This window comes from Peromyscus californicus, unplaced genomic scaffold, assembly GCF_007827085.1.
Source record: "Peromyscus californicus insignis strain IS unplaced genomic scaffold, ASM782708v3 Scaffold_9__1_contigs__length_137607984, whole genome shotgun sequence".
Classification (NCBI taxonomy): domain Eukaryota; kingdom Metazoa; phylum Chordata; class Mammalia; order Rodentia; family Cricetidae; genus Peromyscus; species Peromyscus californicus.
In genome coordinates, this window is record NW_026294617.1 from 129,999,621 (window position 1) to 130,021,737 (window position 22,117).

The 22,117-nt window shown below is 42.6% G+C and overlaps 2 protein-coding genes and 1 long non-coding RNA gene across 8 annotated transcripts in view; 2 read left to right on the forward strand and 1 right to left on the reverse strand.

The window, feature by feature from the left end:
- Positions 1-16,796, forward strand: part of Usp33 (ubiquitin specific peptidase 33) — a 67,820-nt gene extending 51,024 nt beyond the window's left edge. For all 3 annotated transcript variants that reach the window (XM_052730973.1, XM_052730972.1, XM_052730971.1), the window contains exons 16-24: positions 2,050-2,095; positions 2,919-3,099; positions 3,904-4,030; positions 5,528-5,697; positions 6,900-6,981; positions 7,884-7,992; positions 13,527-13,629; positions 15,118-15,186; positions 15,631-16,796. In XM_052730973.1, coding sequence (XP_052586933.1) covers positions 2,050-2,095; positions 2,919-3,099; positions 3,904-4,030; positions 5,528-5,697; positions 6,900-6,981; positions 7,884-7,992; positions 13,527-13,629; positions 15,118-15,186; positions 15,631-15,788 — 1,045 coding nt within the window. In that variant the 3' untranslated portion in view covers positions 15,789-16,796. The remainder of the gene's footprint in view (positions 1-2,049; positions 2,096-2,918; positions 3,100-3,903; positions 4,031-5,527; positions 5,698-6,899; positions 6,982-7,883; positions 7,993-13,526; positions 13,630-15,117; positions 15,187-15,630) is intronic.
- Positions 7,965-21,428, reverse strand: LOC128105692 (uncharacterized). 2 transcript variants are annotated; one of them, XR_008216450.1, is made up of 3 exons: positions 21,316-21,428; positions 20,653-20,784; positions 7,965-8,853 (listed from the first exon to the last, which is right to left on the reverse strand). It is a non-coding gene; the product is annotated as an uncharacterized LOC128105692 (long non-coding RNA). The 2 variants fall into 2 exon arrangements; XR_008216449.1 differs by having other exon boundaries at positions 7,965-10,361.
- Zzz3 (zinc finger ZZ-type containing 3) overlaps positions 21,329-22,117 on the forward strand; it is a 71,454-nt gene continuing 70,665 nt past the window's right edge. For all 3 annotated transcript variants that reach the window (XM_052730974.1, XM_052730976.1, XM_052730977.1), the window contains exon 1: positions 21,329-21,443. The gene's annotated coding sequence lies outside the window, so the exon portion shown is untranslated. The remainder of the gene's footprint in view (positions 21,444-22,117) is intronic.

Here is a 22,117-nt window from a genome sequence, read left to right on the forward strand (position 1 = left end):
TGCTTTCAGTTTCCTAGTTTGTCTTTTTCCTAGTTATCTGAACTGGGCACACTGGAGTTATACTCGATGCTGTGTCTGGTAACTCTAGGCTGGGAAGCCTTCCTCTAACACTAAGAAAGATTGGTTATTTTGTAAAGTATGTTTAAGGGAAATGTTAGTGTCTGATGTGAGATGGTATTAAATGTGTGGATTTTGAGGAATGAAGTAAGTATGTGAGTTTGCATGGTGACAGGTGGCACTCAGGAAGTGAAAGGTCTGCTGTTATGGGGCAGAGCAACAGGATGGCTAAGCCTCATTTGTCCACATCTGCTACCAGCTTCCTTTTCTGTCTTGTAATCATTCTGACTTTTAAAAACCTCTTTTTGGGCTGGGTGTGGTGGCACATACCTTTTAATCCCAACAACTTGGCCTAGGTAGTGTGTTCTAGGCCAGCCAGAAGCCAACAACCACAACAAACAAAAGTAAACACCTCTTGATGGCATCAGGAAAAGTAGAGATTTGATAAAGTGTTTTTGATGTAGAGGGAATTGGAAAACTGTCTGAATCTCTGTAGTAGAAAAACTCCAAAGAAAAGCTGGAATCTTTAATTTTTATTTTATGTGAGTGAGTACTCTGCCTGCTTGTGTGTATGTGCATCAAATATGTGTCCAATGCCCATGGAGGTCAGAAGAGGGCATCAGATCCCCTGATATTGGAAAGTGAGTGCTGGGAGCTGAGCCCGAGTCCTCTGCAAGAGCAGCAATGCTCTTAACTGCTGAGCATCTCTTCAGCCTCTACAGCTGGACTCTTAATACAGACTAAGAAGCTATTGCCTGTAACAACACAGAGATCTCAGTCTTCAGTTGTCGGTCCCTTTTATGGTAGAATGGTGTGGAACAGTGTTTAGACAATAAATGTAAAAATGAATAAATACCTCTCTTACTCATGTAGAAAGATTTTTCTTGTTTTGTCTGGAACCCCTGTCTGATAGCTGAAAAGAAACTGAGTCTAGAACGGTATCTCCTTGTGAAGCCAAACATACCAGGTAGAAGAAACCGTGATGAGGGGGAAGAACCAGTGTTCACCCCAGATTCCAAGTGGAGATCTGACAGGTGTACATTCATATTGATTAATTACAATAATCACTCTTTGGCTCAAATTTTTCTCCAACATTTAAGAGTAAAGGTTTCCAGTCCAGGTGTGATACTTATATATTATGTCATGGGCCAGGTGTGATAACTCATGCCTTTAATCCCAGCTCTTAGGAAGCAGAGGCTGATTCACCTCTGTAGTTCAAGACCAACCTGGTCTACATAGTGAGTTACAGGAATGCCAGGGCTATGTAAAGAGACCGCGTCTCAAAAAACCAAAATAAATAAATAAATAAATAAATAAATAAATAAAATGTTTTCAAGCCAGGTGTGTGGTAAATGCTGATATTCTCAGCACTGAGATAGGATTATAAATTTGAGACTTTTGTTTCTCCAAAACAAAATAAAAAGAATATATGAACCTGAACTACTGGTTTTGCACTATGCAGTTTTACTTAGTATCTGCATGTTATAAAAGTATAGACAATGACATGCTTATTTAGTGCTCATTTTTTACAAGCAGGAACTCATGTATCCCATGCTGGCCTCAAGCTTGTCATGTAGCTGAGGATGACCTTGAATGTCTGGTTTTCCAGCTCCCACCTCCTGAGTACTGAGGCTGTAGACATGTGCTACCAGCTTGACCTCTGTAGTGCTAGGGATGGAACCTGAAGTTTGTGTATCTTAGGCAAGTGTTCTACCATGGCTAGTCCCTAATTTTTTTTTTAAATCAAAGCATTGTGAAGTGACTTTTAACTTTTTGTTATCTTGATATAAGTTATTTTTATGGTAAGTGCTATTTTTTTGTTAAGGATATTTAGTGTATAAATATATATAACATAACTCAGGAATATTGCTACTCTGATACCTCTTGACATTTTCTGAAAGATTTTTGTGGTCCATTTGAATGTAATAAATGTTTTGTAGATTGATTAGGTTTTTTGTTTGTTTGTTTGTTTATTTGTTTTTCTATCTTTAGGTTGAGGAATGGAGTAAAGTTTTGTAAAGTACAGAAGTTTCCTGAGGTATGACTTCATTTTACTCGTTTATAAAATGTGGTAATGCACTAATGTCCCATGCTGTAGTAAACTCAGCATGGTTGAAGCATAGAGCTGTCATATAGTGATTTTCCATGCGTACCTTTAGGATTGATTTTAGGAGTTTGGGTTGAATATACAAACACCCTTTTACAGTATGCTGTTGAACATGTCATCAGACATTGCAGGGTCTTGCAGGTCTGAAGTGTGCAATCAGAAATCAGGAGCACTGAGCTTAGGAAGAACCATGCTCATTGCCACATTGAAAGTGTATCTGGACTCATGGTAGAATTCAGGATGATATTTAATATTCCTACTTAAATAATATAAAAACCTCATAGACTCTTTTATTGAGAATGTAAAATACCCAGGCATGGTGGCTATGCAAATCTCTTTGAGTTTAAGGCCAGCCTCGTCTGCATAGCAATCAAGTTCCAGGCCAGCCAGGACTACATAGTGAGACCTTCCTTGTCTCATAAAAATGGAAAAAAGCCGGGCGGTGGTGGCGCACGCCTTTAATCCCAGCACTCGGGAGGCAGAGCCAGGCGGATCTCTGTGAGTTCGAGGCCAGCCTGGTCTCCAAAGCGAGTTGCAGGAAAGGCACAAAGCTACACAGAGAAACCCTGTCTCGAAAAAAAAAAAAAAAATGGAAAAAAAAATCCAAAACCAAAACACAGTATTTTAAAATGAACATTGAAATTACTATAAATTTTGAATTTTCTTGTTTATAAAACAAAACTTTATTATACTTTTTTAACTACTTGTAATCTTTTTTAATAATTAATTTGGATGTTGAATTACACTTTTTTAGATTTTGTGCATCCATCTTAAACGATTTCGACATGAACTGATGTTTTCTACCAAAATCAGCACCCACGTTTCCTTCCCTCTGGAAGGCCTGGATCTTCAGCCGTTCCTCGCAAAGGACAGCCCAGTTCAGATCGTGACATACGACCTCCTCTCCGTCATCTGTCACCATGGGACTGCGAGCAGTGAGTACAAAGACTTGACATCTGATCTTGATTAAAAAATGTATCTGAGTTGATTGCTCAAATAAGCACTGCTTGACCAAGGGAAGAAAAATTTAAAAACAGATTTTAGTCCTTCTTATTAGAAAAATGACAGACTTCATACAAGGGAATAATAAAGGTTAGGAAAACAGCTGGTTGTGGGGGCACATGCCTATCATTGCAGTACTTGCGGCCAAAGCAGGATGATTAGGAATTCAAGGCCCTAAAAAAGCCAGCTGCTTGAAAAAGGTACCAGGAATACAGATTAGCTATCTAACTTGATCTTATTGGCAAACATTGAATGCCTGCTAAGTTCAGGGCCACCTGAGTAGCAGAGACTGTCAAACAAAACACTCCCCCAAGTTTAAGGTAAAAATTACATTAGTTGCCCTAATTATGAACTTCTGCCCCATAAATATGTACAGTTATTATGTACATTTGTGACGTTAAGTTTTAAGACACTAAATATCTTCCTTAGAATATTTAGAGTAAGAGAAATTAGTCATAAGGGCAAATGGTAACAGCTTTAACAGGGTGGGTTTTGTACATGGCAGAGCACACTTGTATTTGCAGCACTTGGGTAGCTGAGGTGGGAGGATTGTCAGTTCATGACCAACCTGGGCTACAATAGTGAGACCTTATCTCAAAACCAGAATAAAAAATTAAAATTCTTGCCCTTCCTGTCTTCCAGTGGTAGTGCTGAGTGCAGAATGACCCAGTGAGATCACAGATGCTGTGTAGGTGTGACATGTAGCACCCTAACGAGCTCTTTTCCTTGTAATACAGGTGGGCACTACATCGCCTACTGCCGCAACAATTTAAATAACCTGTGGTATGAATTTGATGACCAGAGCGTCACTGAAGTTTCAGAGTCCACTGTACAGAATGCTGAGGCCTACGTCCTTTTTTATAGGTGATGGGGGAACTGTCATGACACTGTGAAGAACATCTCTTTGTAGGGATCTGCACTTCTGAGACCTGCAGGGTTTATGAGTGAGGATAAGAAATGTACTCCTAGGAGTAAGATAAAAAAGCTGTTCACAGAATGATCTTCTGTTCAGAAAATCCAAGATTCATAGACAGGCAAAGGGATATTGTGGGTGGAAGTTTCTGTCCTGCAAAGGGGTATTGTAGACAGAAGTTTCTGTCAGGCCAGCAACTTCCAAATACCCAATAGCTGATTCTCAAATTACCACACAGGCTTATATTAATTATAAATGCTCTGCCAATAGCTCAGGCTTGTTATAGATAACTCTTACACTTAAGTTAACCCATATTCCTTATTACGTGTCGGTATCTTCATTAGCATGGCACATTCATCTCCTGCTCCACCTGCATCTGACTGGTGACTCCTGACTCTGCCCATCTCTTTCCCATCATTCTTAGTTGCCCCACCTATACTTCTGCCTAATTCCTGGCCAATCAGCGTTTTTATTAAACTAATTTGAGTGACAAATCTTTACAGTGTACAAGAGGATTATTCCACAGCAGGATATATTTTGTTTTAGATTTTTTTTAAGCACTTGTTTTTTTAAAGGTTCACTTAAATTTATTTATTTTATGTATATGGGTATTTTGTATGTATGTATCTCTGTGCACCACATGTGTGCCTGATACCAGAGGAGGTCATAGGAGGCATCTAACCGGAGTTATAGATGGTTGTGAGTCACCATGTGGGTTCTGGGAATCTAACCCAGGTCCTCTGCAAGAACAACAAGTGCTCTTAACTGCTGAGCTATCTCTCCAGCCCCTCATTTCTTTCTTTAGCATTTATTTATTTATGTGTGTATGCATGTATGTGCCTGTGTATGTGCACTAAAGTTTGTTTGTGGGGTCAGAGAACAACTCCAGGAATTGGTTCTTCCACCATGTGGGTTCTGGGATTAAACTCAGGTCCTCTGATTTGGTGGCAAGCACGCTTACCTGCTGAACATCTCACTGGCCCAGGATTAGTTTTTTTGTTTGTTGTTGTTGTTGTTGTTTTTTTTAAAGTATATAAAGTTAGAATTAAATACCAAATTTCTTCTCTAGATATCCAATAGTAAAAAAAGGTATTACTATAAAAATCTTTGATATACTTCAGTATCTTATAAAAGAAGATGCCAGATACTGAAACAGGAACCAAGAATGCAGCTTAGCTACTTGACTTGATCTTATTAACAATGAATGCCTACCTTGTACCAGTTGTTACATGGATACCCATAGTTACAATTCAGTATTAACCCCCAGGGTAATGTATAGTGTATTGAGCTGTGGGTCAAAGACTATTTCTCTTGAAATTCCTTAGGACTGGTAAGATCCGTAGTAATTAGTAGCATGCATTTTAAATCTAATAAAGAAGAGAAGAGTCATGCTGTTTGTTGAATGTAGTAAAATGTGGATTAACTTCGATGAATCATGTCCTCACCAGGAAGAGCAGTGAAGAGGCACAGAAGGAGAGGCGAAGGGTGTCCAACCTGTTGAACATGATGGAGCCCAGCCTCCTCCAGTTTTACATATCTCGACAGTGGTTAAATAAATTCAAGACCTTTGCTGAGCCTGGCCCTATTTCAAATAATGACTTTCTCTGTATTCACGGAGGTAAGGAGTACTGTTATGCTAAACAGTGTTAGATGGTTGCTGTTAAATCATTTGCAAATTAGTTAGGAGCCAAGAATTCCCTCTTCTCCTTGTTGCTCATTCCCATCTGGAGCTGAGTGTATGTGATTCCTTATGGTTTCAGAAATGAGGGCTAGGTTTCACTTTAGAAGACCAAAGACTATTTCAGTGTTGTGAAAGCTTTAATTTCATGCCCGTGCCAGACACTTGGACACTTCTCCTGGTGAGGGCCGTTCCTGTGCAGTGTGTTTAGCTCCACCTGCATCTGCAGTTCTCAGCTGTCTGTCTCTCATGAGTAGCTGCCTTTTTAAGGTATGCAAGCATATGTGGGATTTGTGAAATGTGATTGATGGGCTATTACTGTCTATTCCTGCAGTAATAAGTAAGACCTTTGTGTGGACACTTTGATTGAACTTTATGGTTGGAGATTTGCTATTGTTAATTATTTTTGTAATGAAAATACAGGGGTGAGAATACCCTGTATTGTTGGTAGAAACCTACAGTTATTTTATTTCTAAGTCTGATGGTGCTGGTCAGTGATTGAGCACATGCTTGGTTTGCACAGGGTCCTGGTCTCAAACCCTAGTGCTGCCAAATCAATCAGTAATCCTGAACGTGTATTTCAAGATGTATGCTGTGCTCATCTTTAGGAAGCAGAGTTACCAAAAATGCTTTTTACTTCTGCTTTTGTAAGGAGAGATTTAAGAACAGTGATTGAAAGCCAGGGATGGTGGTATACTCCTGTAATCCCACTATTTGAGAGTCTGATGAAAAAGACTTGCTGTGAGTTGGAGGCTAAGCTGGGCTATAGAGTAAGACCCTATCTAAAAAAGAGAGGTGTGTGTGTGGGAGAAATGGCCAGTCACCTTTAAAAATGACTTTATGTGCTGGGTGGTGGTGACACATACCTTTAATCTCAGCACTCTGAAGGCAGAGGCAGGTGGATCTCTTTGAGTTTGAGTCCAGCCTGGTCTACAGAGAGAGTTCCAGGACAGCTAGGACTGCACGAAGAAACCCTGTCTCAAAAAAAGCAAAAAAAAAAAAGACTTTATGTGTGAGAGAATGTTCACCTTACTTCTGTAAGCTCCTGATTTAGTCTTTAGCACTGCAAAGTTAGCCCTTTAAAGTCATACAAAGAAATTAAGGAGTGAAAATTAAGTACACTTGTTAAAATTGTTTTTTAGGTATTCCTCCACGAAAAGCTAGTTATATTGAAGACTTAGTTTTGATGCTGCCTCAGAATATTTGGGATAACCTCTATAGCAGGTTTGTTCTTGAAATCCAACATTATAGTATCATAAAACAAACTGAGAGTAGTTACAAAAGTGTTGGGCTGTGTCACAAATACCCAGTGTGTTTTTTGATGCCTGTGAAGAATATTCCTTTAATTTATTCATTCTAAAGTATGAGCAGGAAGACTTTTAGGCCCTAGTCTAAATAATGGGAATTTTTATGATTATCTGTAAGATGTGCTGTAGTATATAACTTTATGTATCTTATTTGAAGGATGTTACATCTCCCTAATACTAAAATTTCTCATAATTGTACACTATTAAAAGAGATGTTCTTATTCCCAAATTTAAAATTTTTAAATGTTATTTTCCTTTCTAAGTATTTTAAATTAAATACTAAAAATGCACTAAGTGCTTTTTACTTGAGTATGCAAAGACTTCATCTGGTTAAAATGTGCTCACATAACTAAGACGGTTTTGTGCTAAGGTTTGAACCCTTTCACGTTGTTGTCACTTCTAAGACTGAAGCAGAAGCAGCTCTGAGAGTTGAAGTGCAGATACAGCAGGGGGGAGACACATTGACAGTGCTGTCTGCCCTGGTAAACGGAAATTGTTTCTATGTGACTTTTTTTGTATATTACTTTGAGAATTTTCCTGTAGAATTTATTCTTTAAATTTTTATTATTGTTTAAAAGTAATTTTGTGTATGTGTGTTCATGCTATGACAATTTGAAGGAGACAGTTCTGATTCTGTCATGTGAGTCCTGAGGAACAAACTCAGAACTTAACTTATTTTAAGACCCACTGAGCCATCTTGCCAGCCCCGGGATTGATTTGTAACTGGCAATTTAAACATTGATTAAAAAGCTAGAAACGGTTTCCTAGGACCTGGGCCTCTTCTGCGGTTGTGACTTTCAGTCTTAACTTGGTGTTTAGGTATGGAGGAGGGCCCGCTGTCAACCACCTGTACATCTGTCACACTTGCCAGATAGAGGCAGAGAAGATTGAAAAACGAAGAAAAACGGAACTGGAAATCTTTATTCGGGTAAATAAGTTACACTTTCAAATTGTAAATGATGTAAGATAGAGACGGCGGCCCAACAGTCGTTAGCGGACAATGGGTGAGAGAGAGCCGTAGTGGGAGTCAGGTCCTGCCTGCACAGTGTGATGGCCCCTGCTCGGTTCTCTCCAGTTCTGTGGGAGTCAGGTCCTGCCTGCACAGCGTGATGGCCCCTGCTCGGTTCTCTCCAGTTCTGTGGGAGTCAGGTCCTGCCTGCACAGCGTGATGGACCCTGCTCGGTTCTCTCCAGTTCTGTTCTCTTCTTCCTGTGGCTGCTTTTCTCTCTTCTCTGTATTTGCCATGGCCTGAAATCTTATTCCCCAAATTGCATGTTTCCTCATTAGAGTTGTCTGTGGTCTGTTCAGGCTGCAGCTGATTATGGCTGTTGATTGCTGAAGGAACCTGCACCTTTATTCTCAAAGGGTCTGGACCCTCAATTCTCAATAGTCTTAGTTGTTAGATTTCTGTAAGGTTAAGTTTTAACCTCTGCTTGAAGATTGTAGAAATACTGAATAGTATCTGTAGTCATTTGAATGTTGGATCCTAAAAGAATTTCCTATCTTGTGCCTTTTGTAAACTGACCTCAATGACAAATGTGGCCTTGAATAGAATCTTTTCGTAGGATTTTGGGTTGAAATCATCCTGAGAAGTTTGTATAGAACCTAAATCCAGTCAGTGTTCCTTTCAAGACACACAGAGAAGGAAGAACATGCTGTGGAAGGATGGAGGGTAGATTGAAGTGACAGCCACGGACAGCTAGCCGTGAAGGAGGCAGAAGTGGGATCTCTCTAGATCTCCAGGGAACAGTGTTCTGAGCACTTGGATGTTGGATGCTTGTCTCTAGAACTGTGAGAAAACAAATTTCCCTTTTCAGTTACCGAGTTTGTGGTCATTTATCATTGTAACACTCTATAGCAAATGCAATGGGTATAATTTCTTTCATTTTATTTGTTCAAGACAAGGTCTTTTTGTTGTTGTTTTTTAAGACATGGTTTCTGTGTAGCCCTGGCTGTCCTTGAACTCACTCTGTAGACCAGACTGGCCTCGACTCAGAGATCCACCTGCCTCTGGCTTCGCTACCACCACCTGGTTTAAGACAAGTCTTTATGTAGTCTTGGCTGGCCTGGAACTTGCTATGTAGACTAGGCTGCCTTCAAACTCACAGAAATCTGCTTGGTTCTTCCTTCTAAGTGCTGGGGTTAAAGGAATGTGCCAGCATCCCCGACCTAACGTCACTTGTTTTCTGGATCTAAGTCTCTTCACTCCAATTGTGAATAGTCATTCATATAATTCTGGTTTGTAAAGCAGTCACCATACCTGAGCTTAATCATTTTAGCTAGTATTTTGAACCTTTAATTCCTCTTTCCCAGTTGGGTCAGTGACATGGAAAACACAGTATAGTCAAGGACTGTACCAGGCCAGTCCCATACAAACTACTTTTTCCCTGTGAAACTAAACCCTCTAAGGTAGTAGAGGGTAGAGTTCTGGCATTAGGGAGCAAAGGTTTTGTTAGTGTCAGTATAGGAAGTTGCAAATGGGTTTTCTACATCTTTTCCCACTGTTTAGCATTGTAAATTCTAGTGATGGGGAAAACAGGGGACTCATTTCCAGTTTGGGGACATACACCACATTACGGAGAGTACTCTGGAGCCTGAAAACTGTTGCTATCAGGTACAAAAATTGAGTCTGTGATAGGCTCGCAGCTTTTGGGTGGTAGCATGTGGTAAGATCAATGAACTTTATGAATGTGAGCCCTTTTCTTCTTTCTATAAAATGAATTCCATAGTCAGAAGCAATGTAGTGAAATCTGGTGGCAATGATTTTTCTTTGAGAACTTCATACATGCATTCAGTGTATTTTCAACATATTTACCCCTGCTTCTCTCTGGTCCACTCCTACCCCTCATCTGTTTTCTCTCTTTCTCTCAACACATGGACTCACTATATAGTCTTGGCTGTCTTGGAACTCGCTATGTGGACCAGGCTGGTTTGAACTCTTAGAAAGCTGCCTTTACCTCCTGAGACTGGGATTAAAGGCATACACCACTACCCACCTAACCCTTTTTAAAAAATAACCCACTGATTCCAATTTCTGCTTCTCATATGCTCATGGGTGTAGGGCTCTCCATTGTGGTATGGTCTTCCTACTGGGGAACAATGCCCTTACAGAAAAGAAAACTTTCTTAGGCTGGAGAGATTGCTCAGAGGTTCAGAGCATTGATGGCTTCCAGAGGTCCTGAGTTCAATTCCCAGCAAACACATGGCAGCTTACAAGCATCTGTAATGAGATCTGATGCCCTCTTCTGGCATGTAGGCAAACATGCAAACAGAATACTGTATACATAATAAATAAATCTAAAAAAAAAAAAGAAAAAAAGAAAAGAAATTAAGAAAGAAAGAAAACTCTCTCTATCCGTAATCCATCAGTTGTCAATAGTTCCTCAGCTAGACATGGGGCTTGTGAGCCTCTTTCCTCCATGGCAGGAATTGAAAAGACCACATGTTAAATGATGTAACAGTATGGTAGGTTTTGTTTGTTTGTTTATTTGTTTTGTGGTGCTAGCGATTAAAATGCTAGGTAAATGATTTACCACAGAGCTATATACCTAGCCTGGTAGGTTGTTTTTGTTTTGTTTTAATAGATTTAACACTTAGCTTATGACTCTAAGCAGTCTTGCTCCCAAGAGAAATGACAACTTATATTCACATAAAACCTATAAACCAAACTCTTTAGTAGTATTGCTTATAAGTTGCCCTAAAGTGGGAATAGTGGAATGTTCAAAAGCTGCCACATTGATAACAGAATGTCTTAGGGTCACACAGAGGGACAGTGTTGAGCAGTGGAAAGCAGAAGTCAAGTGGACTGGCACACACCTGTATCTGAACACTTGAGACCAACCTTGGTTATCTAGGAAGACTCAAAGAACAATGCAAACAGCCTGCTGGGGAGCTCTGCTGTGGTAGAAGCAGCATGATCAGGAATTCAACATCATCATCAACCATACACTACTAGTTTGAGGCCAGTCTGAGCTACACAAGACACTGTCTCCTATCTCGACCCCCATGAACAGTCATGGATAACTAATCTGTGCAGCAGTATGAATGGATCTGAAGTATTATATTCTGCTGCATGTGGCAAATATGACCTTTCTTGGGATGGTTGCACCCAGTGCCACCAGCTTTCCTGGCAAACATCCTGCATTTCTTGCATTTCCTGGGGTACCAAGCACCAGTTAGTCATTTAGGGCCTGTGGAATCTGGAATCTGACCCTGATACACATTGCCTTCTCTCCATGGCTTTCTGTGACCTTGATAGCGGTTTCTAGGTCTCCTGGTATATTTTACACCATGCCAAAGCAGCATTATGTTGATCAAATCCCGTTCTGCTGCCAGCCTAAGGTATAGCCTTTGAGGGGCATTTCATATATAAATCATAAACAACCTGGTCAGAAATAGGTGACCTTGGTGGTCTGGAAACAAAGTGGAGCTTCTGGAAACTTGGGAAAGTAGATAGGATCAGTTTGCAGAAGCAACCAAAAGTAGAGGAAATGAAGTGAGCACAGGACCTTGGGGCTTAGAAGTGGTAGACACCTGTGAGGACTTGACATTCAAGTATGTGAGAGACAAATTGAGAGTTGGGGCTCTCCTCCCTCTGTATGGATGGTAGGGGTCCAGCTGTCACCAGGCTTGGAGGCCAGTGCCTTTACTCACTGAGCCGTCGTGCTGGCCTGCTTTGGTTTCTTTCTTATTGAGACGGGGTCTCTGTACCCTAGGCTAGCTTTGAATATTTGCTCTCCCTGCATTACCCCCAGTGTGCTGGGGTTATATGTCACCATGCCCAGGTCTTGATTTCTTTAGAACCATCATACATAGACCCAGAAATTTTCCTCTCCTGTATTATGGTTCCTCTGTAAGTAGCTGCTGAGTGTCCCAGGAAGACTCTTTCCCTCAACATACTTGAATTTGGAAAATATTAAAGGGTCATGAGCAGCTGGGCATCGTGGCACATGTCTGTAATCCAGCCATTGGGAGGTGGAAGCAGAGGTGTCTGGATTTCAAGGCCTCCTGGGCTATATGAGATGTTTTCTTAACCCCTCCCTTTGAAAAAAGACATGGGAAAGGACAAAGTGTTGAGAGTTTTTAAAGAGCTTGAGAGTGTGAGAAGTTAAAGTGATTAAGATAGGTCTATTCTAGTGGAGTTTAAAAAAAGCCTTATAGGGTATGTGGGAGACAGTCACATAAATAGTTGTAAAAAGTGTGTGTGTGTGTGTGTGTGTGTGTGTGTGTGTGTGTGTGTGTGTGTGTGTGTGTGTGATCATTGCAGAAGCCTGAGAATCAGGAATGTACCAGGGTGGTTTCTGGGAATAACTAAGGTCACTGTGATCACACATGGAAAAAAAGGAACTGGATGTAGTCAGACCATGGGAGTGCTTCTGAACCAGTAGTGAGAACCTTTGGGGCTAGGTATGTAGCAGTGGAATGCTTCCTTAGTGCTCTACTGGGTTCAGTCCCTAGAACTGAGTAAACTTGGCATGGTGGTACATGTGTATAATCCTAGCACTGGGGAGGTAGGAGGATCACAACTTTAAGATCATCCTTGGTTACATAGTGAGCTTGCGGCCAGTCTGAGAGACATCAAACTGTCTTAAAGAAAACTGGCACTAGGAATGTAGCTCAGTGGTAAGTACTTATCTAGCAAACAGAAGGCAGTTGAGGGAGAACATAGCAAACCTTTGTGGATAATCATTTTTTGTATGAATGCAGTTTAGATCATACCAACACCTCCCTGCTATCTCTCCAACTCCATCTGTACTTCTCTCCCCCAAGGTTATAGGGTTTTCATTAGATGCAATTGAAGAAACAGGTCTGTTTAGATGGTTCTGTGGGTAAAGGCCCTTGGTGCCAAGGAGGATGACCTGACTTCAGTCCCCTGGTTTCATGTAGTGACAAGGAGAGAACTGATTCTACAAGTTGTCTTCTGATCTCTACAGTTTGCACTGGCATCACTAGTGTGAGCACGCATGCCACTCCCAACATAATTTAAAAGTTTTAAAGAACTGGCAATCTGAATTTGGCTATGTCTGTCCTTTTCTAGTATATATCAAGGGCAATTTGTTGCCCAACAGGAAATGCCACTGTAATTAGACAAATTCCAAAGACGCTTTATTCTTTTGAGACCCTGTTACTTGCACCTTTTTTTCATACCAATGTTTCTAGCCATTTGGTCTTTACTTTTTTTTTTTAAGTTGGCTGTGGTGAATGAAATATTTATTGAATCCTTTGCCTCAGCCATCTTCTTTTAACCTGTTCTTTATGTTTCTCTTTTGTATGTGCTTGTTATATTTTGACACATAATCCAGAGTCATTTATTGATAGACTACACTCTGTCTCTTTGAACTAAGATAGCCTAGTGTGTCACTTAGTGGTACCTCATGTGTGTATGAGAAATTATCTTGTTAGATGCTGGAGGAGAATATCCCAAGTTCCAGATACTAGGTGCTTGACTTTTTCTCTCTGTAGCTCAACAGAGCATTTCAAGAGGAGGACTCTCCGGCTACTTTTTATTGTATCAGTATGCAGTGGTTTAGAGAATGGGAGAGTTTTGTGAAGGGTAAGGATGGAGGTAAGTGGTTAACTGAAATGGTTTCTTAGTCATTTTTTGTTTATTAATTTTATGAATATTGGAGATTATACCAGTGAACAAAAAAGACCCATGACTTCAGGGAACTTATATTCTAGTTTATAGTCTTATTACTGTGAGATTATAATTATTACTCATGGCAAGAATGAAAGAATTGAACAAAAATTGTCTTTAATTTTAATACCAGTGGCTAAAGAGATGGCTTGGCAGTTAAGAGCACTTGTTGCTCCTCTGGAGGACCTGAGTTTATCTTTCAGCATCTCCATCAGTCAGCTCATCACCTGTAACTCCAGCTCCAGGGGATCTGGCACTCTCTAGTCTCCACTGGCCCAGACATCCCATACACACAGATACATAAATAAAAATAATCTTAATGCTGAAAAACTTTAGAGGCAGGGGTTATTTGTGAGTTCAAAGCCGGCCTGGTCCACATAGTAAGCGCTGTGTAAGAGAGACTTCATCTCAAAAAGACCACCCCCTCAAAAAAAGAAAGAAAAAACTTAAAATACCATACAACAGGATGGTGAGTAAATTATAATTTATCAATACAATGGAACACAATGTGGACTTTTTAAAATAGTTATGTATGATAATTTGAGTAGAAGGCATGATGGTGCACACCTTTAATCCTAGCGCTGGGGCCGACAGAGGCAGGGATACCTGAGGAGTTAAGGCCAGCCTCTTCTACATAGCCAGTTTCAGGCCAGCCAGGACCATGTAGTGAGAATCTATTTCAATACTACTACTATTAATAATTTGAAAATAAAGTGTTCTTGAAGTATTGAGTTGATTGCAAAAAAGTATGTATTTGAATCCTTTGGTCTATTTTTCAAGTTAGCAAACGAAGTGATGGACTTAATTGATTATGGCATTTTCAAACATATATGGCATTATTCTTTGTTCTTATTAGTCCTTCCCGACTGCCCTCTTCAACAATTTTCTTAAACAATGTATTGTGCAAAAGCAAAAGACCACACAGATATTAAAACCATATGCCTACTTTTCTGTAAGATTTTAGTAATTTTTCTTCCTTGTGCCTGTTGGGAGGTTTTGAGGATGGACAAGTATTATACTTTCATGTTCAGAAAAAAAAGGCTTTTGAATATTTCATTTTATAGTGATTTTGGTTTAAATAACAAATTTGGAACTGAGAATACGATTTTTTTTTTATAAAGGGGTTGTTCTTTTGTAGCATTAAAAAATATTTGATCTGCAATTCCCAAATGAGCAGTTAAGAAATTTTTTCTGTTAGATTTTGGTGCTGAGTAACCTCTCACCTTTCTTGGTTGTTTTGGGTCAAATGGAACCCCCAAAGCTGAGAAGATACTTGAAATAGATGGTATTTGGTTAAAAAATATCTACCTTGATTATATTGGTAGTTCTCAATTATTTCAGCTATAAAATGATGTAGTTCTTTGCAGCATTTCTTTAAAGTGTGCATTCTATAATTCTTTTATCCTTTTGATTTAGATCCCCCAGGCCCTATCGACAACACTAAAATTGCAGTCACTAAATGTGGTAACGTGATGCTCAAGCAAGGTGAGTTTGTTTAGTAAACATGCACACAGCTTTTCCTCTGAGACATGTACCCAGACTGGCCTTGAGTGTGCTATGTAGCCAAGAGTGGCGGCGTTAACTTGTGACCCTCCTGCTTCTGCCTCCGAAGTGTGGGGACTACAGGCGTGCGCCATAATGCTGTAATTCGTATTGAAACCCTTACTGCTGACGATGTCTCACTGATAGAAATACTAATCAGCCATCATGTTATTTTTTACTAACCTAGTTCAGGGTTGTTCAGGCTTACAGGAGAACAGAGGGTGAGAAAGCAGTGTGTTATTTGTGGGAAGGTTTCAGAGTTGTTGGTTGGAACTAGGAATATGGATCTCTAGAAATTTTAAAAACATTACATACTGTAGCTTTTATCTATGCAATTAAACATTCATGTTTGTAAACATCATTCTTTCTGCATACACACAATTTTAGGAGCAGACTCTGGTCAAATTTCAGAAGAAACATGGAATTTCCTGCAGTCTATCTATGGTGGAGGGCCTGAAGTAATCCTCCGACCTCCGGTTGTTCATGTTGACCCTGATGTACTACAAGCAGAGGAAAAGATTGAAGTAGAAACTCGATCTCTGTAGTTTTGAGGGTGCAGAGCTCTAATGAGAAGTCATCCTCACTTGATGCACACAAATTCAAAACATTCCTTAAAGCATGTTTATTTCTTTGATTTTCATCTTTTATCACATTTATTCCTTTGTACTGGGCATTATGGGATGGTATGTTAAAATGTGTAATATAAGTTGGTAATATTTAATGCTAAATAACTGACCATAATGTCTTTCAGTGTACTGTTTTTGAAAGTAAAGGGACACTTGGTAATCGGGTTCCCTGACCTTTGTTCTACAGGCAGATGCAGGTACCCTCTTCAGAGCTGTAAATACTTCTGCTTGAAAACTTTTTCTTTACCCTAAGCCATCATAGCCGGCCAATCTTTTCAATTCTCAAAAAAACCTAATTTAATTGTATAGTTTTGACATGGCTTTGCATAGTAAGCCGCCTATTTTAAATTGAGAGTAGTGGTCCGAAAATTGTTAATTTCCTAAAGCTCAGGAAACATTAGGTGTTACTTCTTTTGCACTGCAGCATACAAAATTGCTTATTAAAATTTACAGTATGTCTTTTGAATGTAACAGGATGTATTTAGTTTGAGTGGAATTTGTCACCAGATTATCAGTAACTTATTGCCGCTTATAATGTAAAATGTTAAACTTTAATACTATAGACCTGAATGGTATTCATTAATGTCAGTAACCTAAAAAAAAAAAAAAAAAATCTTAGTTTTAGGCCACTTTTTATTTTGAGAGCATGAAGTATGGAATGTGTCCAATGAGATTGTGGATAAAGCTGAAACCACTTGCAAAATGATTTTTTTAATGAAATGCATAAAGTCTTTTTGAATAATAGAGTATGCACTGCTGTTTGCTTGATTATGTGATGTCAAACGCTTAACTATATTCCACGTGCAAACATGCCAGGTGACAAGAGGATGTAAACAGCATTCACGATGGCTTTCTGTGTGGGGTAGCTGCACCATCTACAAGCAATGTTAAAATTCACTCAATAAAAATAATTTTAAGATGTGTAAACTGAATGTTGAATTTATTTGATAGACTTTTAGAAGGGCATGAAGTTTGTTAATATTAATGCCTTTCATTATATCTTATTTGAAAACATGCAAAAAAGAAGTTCTTTGCTGTAGTAAAGTTTTTTTTTTTTTTTTTTTTTCGAGACAGGGTTTCTCTGTGTAGCTTTGAGCCTTTTCCTGGAACTCACTTGGTAGCCCAGGCTGGCCTCGAACTCACAGAGATCCGCCTGGCTCTGCCTCCCGAGTGCTGGGATTAAAGGCGTGCGCCACCACCGCCTGGTTGTAGTAAAGTTTTTTAAAACATTTCAGGTGGAAAGGAATTAAGGTTCTCTAAGCCTCTATTAGCCACTCCAGAATGGCTCCCGGAGTCTCATCCTTACCTTAAACTACCTGTCCTACCTTGGATAAATTTGTGGGCTGTCTTAAGGCTTCATGGAGACCCCCATCAGAATCTGGTGGTAGACCTTCAACTGCTCCCTGTCTGTGGGCCGTTGTGATCCCATTCTGGGCCGGTCAAGGGTCATGCCTCATCAGTATTGGCCTGAATAGCTGTGTGCTGGCCATGTGGCCCTGGAACCACTTTAGGGGCAGCACCTAGGATCTGCTCTTGCTCCTCAGTTGTGAACAGCAACTGCTAAAGCTGTTGACAATCATCCCACATGGGCTGATGTGTGATCGTTACAGAATCTAGGTCTAATAAGGCAGATGGTTTTTCAGAAATTTTGGGGTTCTCCATCTTTCAATTGTACAAATCACTAGTAGCAAAGGGTATGTAGGACATGTATTGACGACCTGCCTGATTTGGTGACCCAGTTGCCCACAGAGGCAGGGCCACTGTAGCAGATCTGCCTGTCTCATGGTCTGGCACAGGTGTGAGGACGACTGACTGCACCTTCTGCCCCCTCCACCCCCAGCCCCAGGCCTGGTTTGGCAGCAGCTATCTGTGGGGGGAGGGGCAGGTGCTGGTGGAGGGGGTGGCACTGGAGCATAGGGAGGCTGGTAAAGTCCTCCTTGTACAGAAGCGGGTGGGACTGCTGGCTTATGGTCCTTCAGCCATTCTGCTTCTTTCACCTGTCAGACTGTTGGGACCAGTGGCAGGAAGGGCTTCAACCAAGAAGAGGGGCTCTCCACTAGATATTGTCACGTGGTGATGTATGAGACCTAGTTGGGATGCCCAGGTTTTCCATACATGATATCTTTAACCTGACAGATGGTAGGGAGGTGGAAGGTGCTGCCATCTGGCCATTCATTCCTGCAAAATATGGTTAGTTTCCCTGGCTGTACAAGCAGCTCCAGATTCTCTGCCTGGTGTTTGAAGTCCTTAAAATGTGACTGGACTAGGTCCAGAGGAGTGGAGCTTGCTGACTGTCCCATGGTAGTATGTTTCAAGAAAGTAAAAGATGAACAAAACACTTGTGGTGTTATTTTGTGTACCCCAATATATTGTGTACCATAATAGTGTACCCTAATAAACTTATCTGGGGGTCAGAGAACAGAACAGCCACTAGATTAGACATAGAGGCCAGACAATGGTGGCACACACACCTTTAATTCTAGTACTCAGGAGACAGAGATCTGTCTGGATCTCTGTGAGTTCAAGGCCACATGGGGAACAGAGCCAGGTGTGGTGGTACACACCTTTAATCCCAGCACTTGATATCTCATGTCTTTGTTTGGGAAGTAATCCCAGGAAGTAATGGCAGGAAGCAGAAAGGTATATAAGGTGTGAGGACCAGGAAGTAGAGGCTTTTAAGCAGTTCAGCTGAGATCCATTTGGGTGAGGACTCAGAGGCTTTCAGTCTGAGGAAACAAGATCAGCTGAGGAGTTGGCAAGGTGAGGTTAGCTGTGGCTTGTTCTGTTTCTCTGATCACTCAGTTTTCTGGCCCCAGTTTTTTTTTTTTTTTGTTTTGTTTTTTGTAAGACCTTTTAAGATTTGTGTTACACACACACACACACACACACACACACACACACACGACAAACCCACCGGAGTCTGGGAAAGACCAGAATGTTGTAGACAGTGGCCTATTCTGCAACCAGGCTCTGCCATACAGGAGCAACAGTCATTGACTATCAAAACCAAAGTCAGACTGGAGTTCTCTGGCTCCACCAGAGCGGAGCCTTCGGGTTCCAACAGAACTCCCTCCCCTCTAGGAAGAAGTTAAGCCACATCTGCCCTACCTCCCTAGGCCTCCAGATTGTGTCTGGACAGCAGACCAGACAAAGACACACCCAGACTCATCGATCAGTGGAGTACAAAATGTACTCCCCTAAAATGCTCTACTATAGAGTTGAGGGTCCTCAGTGATCCCGGATGAGCCCCCAAATGTAAAGATCTGTGAATTGCTGAAGGAAGACTCCAGACTCGAATAATACGTAAAAACAAAGAGTGTTTATTCTGCAGAATTTACCAGAATGCAGAGTCAACCATTTATACAAAATGGCACCTCAAGAGGAGCACACAGGTTCCCTTTAAGCACAGCTAGGGATATTCCAGGAAGAGTTAAGTCACCTTGAATGTGACTGGTCAAGCAGGCAACAGTTACACTAGTATACTTTTGATTGGCTGAGGTTAGTTTTACTATCTTTGGACATGTTTTGAGAGGTTTGCAGGAACTGTCCTTATGTGGTCAGTGCTTTGAGATACTGTGGGGTGGACTCAGGCCTTGTATATGCTCCCTCCCTCATCCCTGCTGTCTGTGGTGGTGTTGACAAATAGCCCTTTGTTTAAGAAACTGAAATTTAGGCCTGGATTGTAAATGGAGCAGTTCAGACCTCTCATCTCTCTTTCTCTCAGACAGGGCCTTATGTAGCTCAGGCTGGCCTCAATTCTGCTTGGTAGCCTAACATTCTAGCACTGCGGGGCAGAGGCAGAAAAATCAAGAGTTCCAAGCTATATATGGAGTTGTAAATCAGCCTGGACTATAGAAGGTGTTGTCTCAATGAAAACAAACTCCAAATTGTAACATGTGTTTTGTCAACAAATATGAGCAAGGTCACAGGTTGGGTTTCTCTGATAGCAGATGTTTACACACTAGTGCAGAGACTTAAAAAGGAATGCTCTTGGTATCATTCTTGGAGGAGAAAAAAAGTTGAACTAGATCTGAACAGAGTGCCTCATCCAGTCCATTGGGTTATACAGATGGGATGCTCCTTCAGAATGGATGCAAGTTGGAATAAATGACAAAACTTTTACATTACAATGATCAGTTCTCTTGGAAACAGATGATGCAGTGTGACAATGCCGTGGCTGGAGCTGTCAACTGGTGGCTGGCTCTGGACAGCAGACAGGAAAGTTCCGACCATCCCAATAGTAGCTATCCTATGTCGGCAGCATATTGCCCTGTACATAAAGCTATTATGGACAGAATTTGGTAGGGAAACCATGTATTTTTATATCAATGCCTATTCCAACAGAGTTCACTAAAAAGTATGGCAGGGATGTGTTCTGGTGAGGCCTTACAGACCCAACTACTAAAAAGACTAAGGCAATGTAAGATAATAGGTGTGATTATCAGTACAATATAATTGGTACCCTTTATCTTGGGTAGATGTTACTTTGAGTTGAATTGGAAACTAAACAACTACATGACACTTTAATGATTTAATAACTTACCAGCCATTGAAAAGAAACCACAGATATCCACTCGCTTAGAAAAACAAAACAACTGTTTCAGCTAAGGAAAACACAGGCACTGAAGCAGTAGTTTACTGTTGTGAAGAGCCCCAATTAACAGATTCCACCAGTGGACTTGGTATTTTTGGAACATAATCAAGCAGCCAGAGGTTTTGGTCAGCATTTCCACAGCTCAGAAGTGATGGTTGATGGTGCTATCAACCCAGAGAAAATGCTTACCTCCATTACTGAAGGTGGGCATAGTATATTCGAAGGCAGGTGTTAGAGATGAAACTCACGAGCTTCACGCAGGGTAAGCGCACGCTGAGCCACATAAATACACCCGAGTTCCATACTTGGTGCTAGACACAACTGTCGGGAAAAGGCACGGAGAAAAGATAAGACGCTCTGCCTTTGGAGATACTACGTTCTTGGTGGGGGAGAACACTTACAAATAATGGGTAGACATGCTGTTTAAAAGTACGCAGAGTAAAAGCAGTAGTGCAGGTGTGCTCTTCGGAACCTCGGAGTGGTCTGGACAGCCCCTCTGAGGGAGACCCCAGAAGAGACCCGAAACACAGGAGACGGAGGAGCTGGGACTCTGGGCAAGTGATCTGCCTCAGGGAAGGGCCTGAGCAAAGGCTGGAGGTGGGCGCTTGCGCGCGGGGCTGCGCATCCGTGCGGAGGAGAGCATGGCTGTGCCGGGGCTGCCTCCGGGGCAGGTAAGGGGGCTCAGCCCAGGCTGGGAGCCGGCGGCGGCGCCCTCCTCGCTGCAGCGGCCGCGGCTACCGGCAGGTGGCGCGGTGAGCGCCCGGCACCACGCGTCTCCAGCCCGAGGAAGGAGGGGACCGGAAGGAGCCGCGGCTGCTGCGGGAAGTGGAGGAGCGGGAGGCGGGGACCCACCTGGAAGCGCCGCGGCGCCGCTGTGGAGCTTCCTGCGGCGGAGGGAGGGCGCTCGAGCCAGTGCGCGGCGGGGGCCGAGGGCGGCCACGCGGGCGGCGCCTCCCCGAGCGGCCGGCCCGACGCGGGAGGTGAGCGGGCTCCCGGGGCGCGCGGCGGGGCGGCCGGAGGGGCCGGAGGAGGGGCGCGCGGCGGCAGCGCGCGGGGCCGGAGCCCCCCGGACGAGCGCCGGGAGGGGGGTGGCCGCGGCGGCGCCCCCACGTGGGCCGGGCGCGCGCGTGCGCGGCCGAGGGGGCGGGGAGGGCGGCGGGGACGCCGGGCGCGCGGCCCACGTGACGGCCACGTGACCCGCGGCGCGGCCGGCTGAGGTCGGGCTGGGTTTCGTGCGTGGGGCGCTGCGGCCAGCGGAGGGCTCGGTGTGGCTTCCGGCCCTTCTCCCGCCGCGGGGCACTCGGAGGAGACGCGCAGGGCGGGGAAGGCTTGCCCCTCCTCCTGTGCGTCCGCGGCTCTCCAGTCCGAGAAGGAAGCACACTTTTTTCCAAATCCTGAAGTAGTGGTTCTCTTCCCCCCCCTCGCCGCCATGTTGGTGCCCGAGCACGCCCGCGAGATGCTAGTGGGTCTGTATCGCGAGATCTCCCGACTCTCGCGGGACCTTGTTGGCAGAGCGGTTGTGCTGGATGGCGGCTCCCCGGGTTCCGGGGACCTGGGACCTGCAACTCTTTTCCAGCAGGCAAGTTGTCAGGGAGGGGCCGGGGCGCGCGCCCGGCCGCCGGGAGCCTCGCCGCGCGCGCCGCCCCGTCGCCGG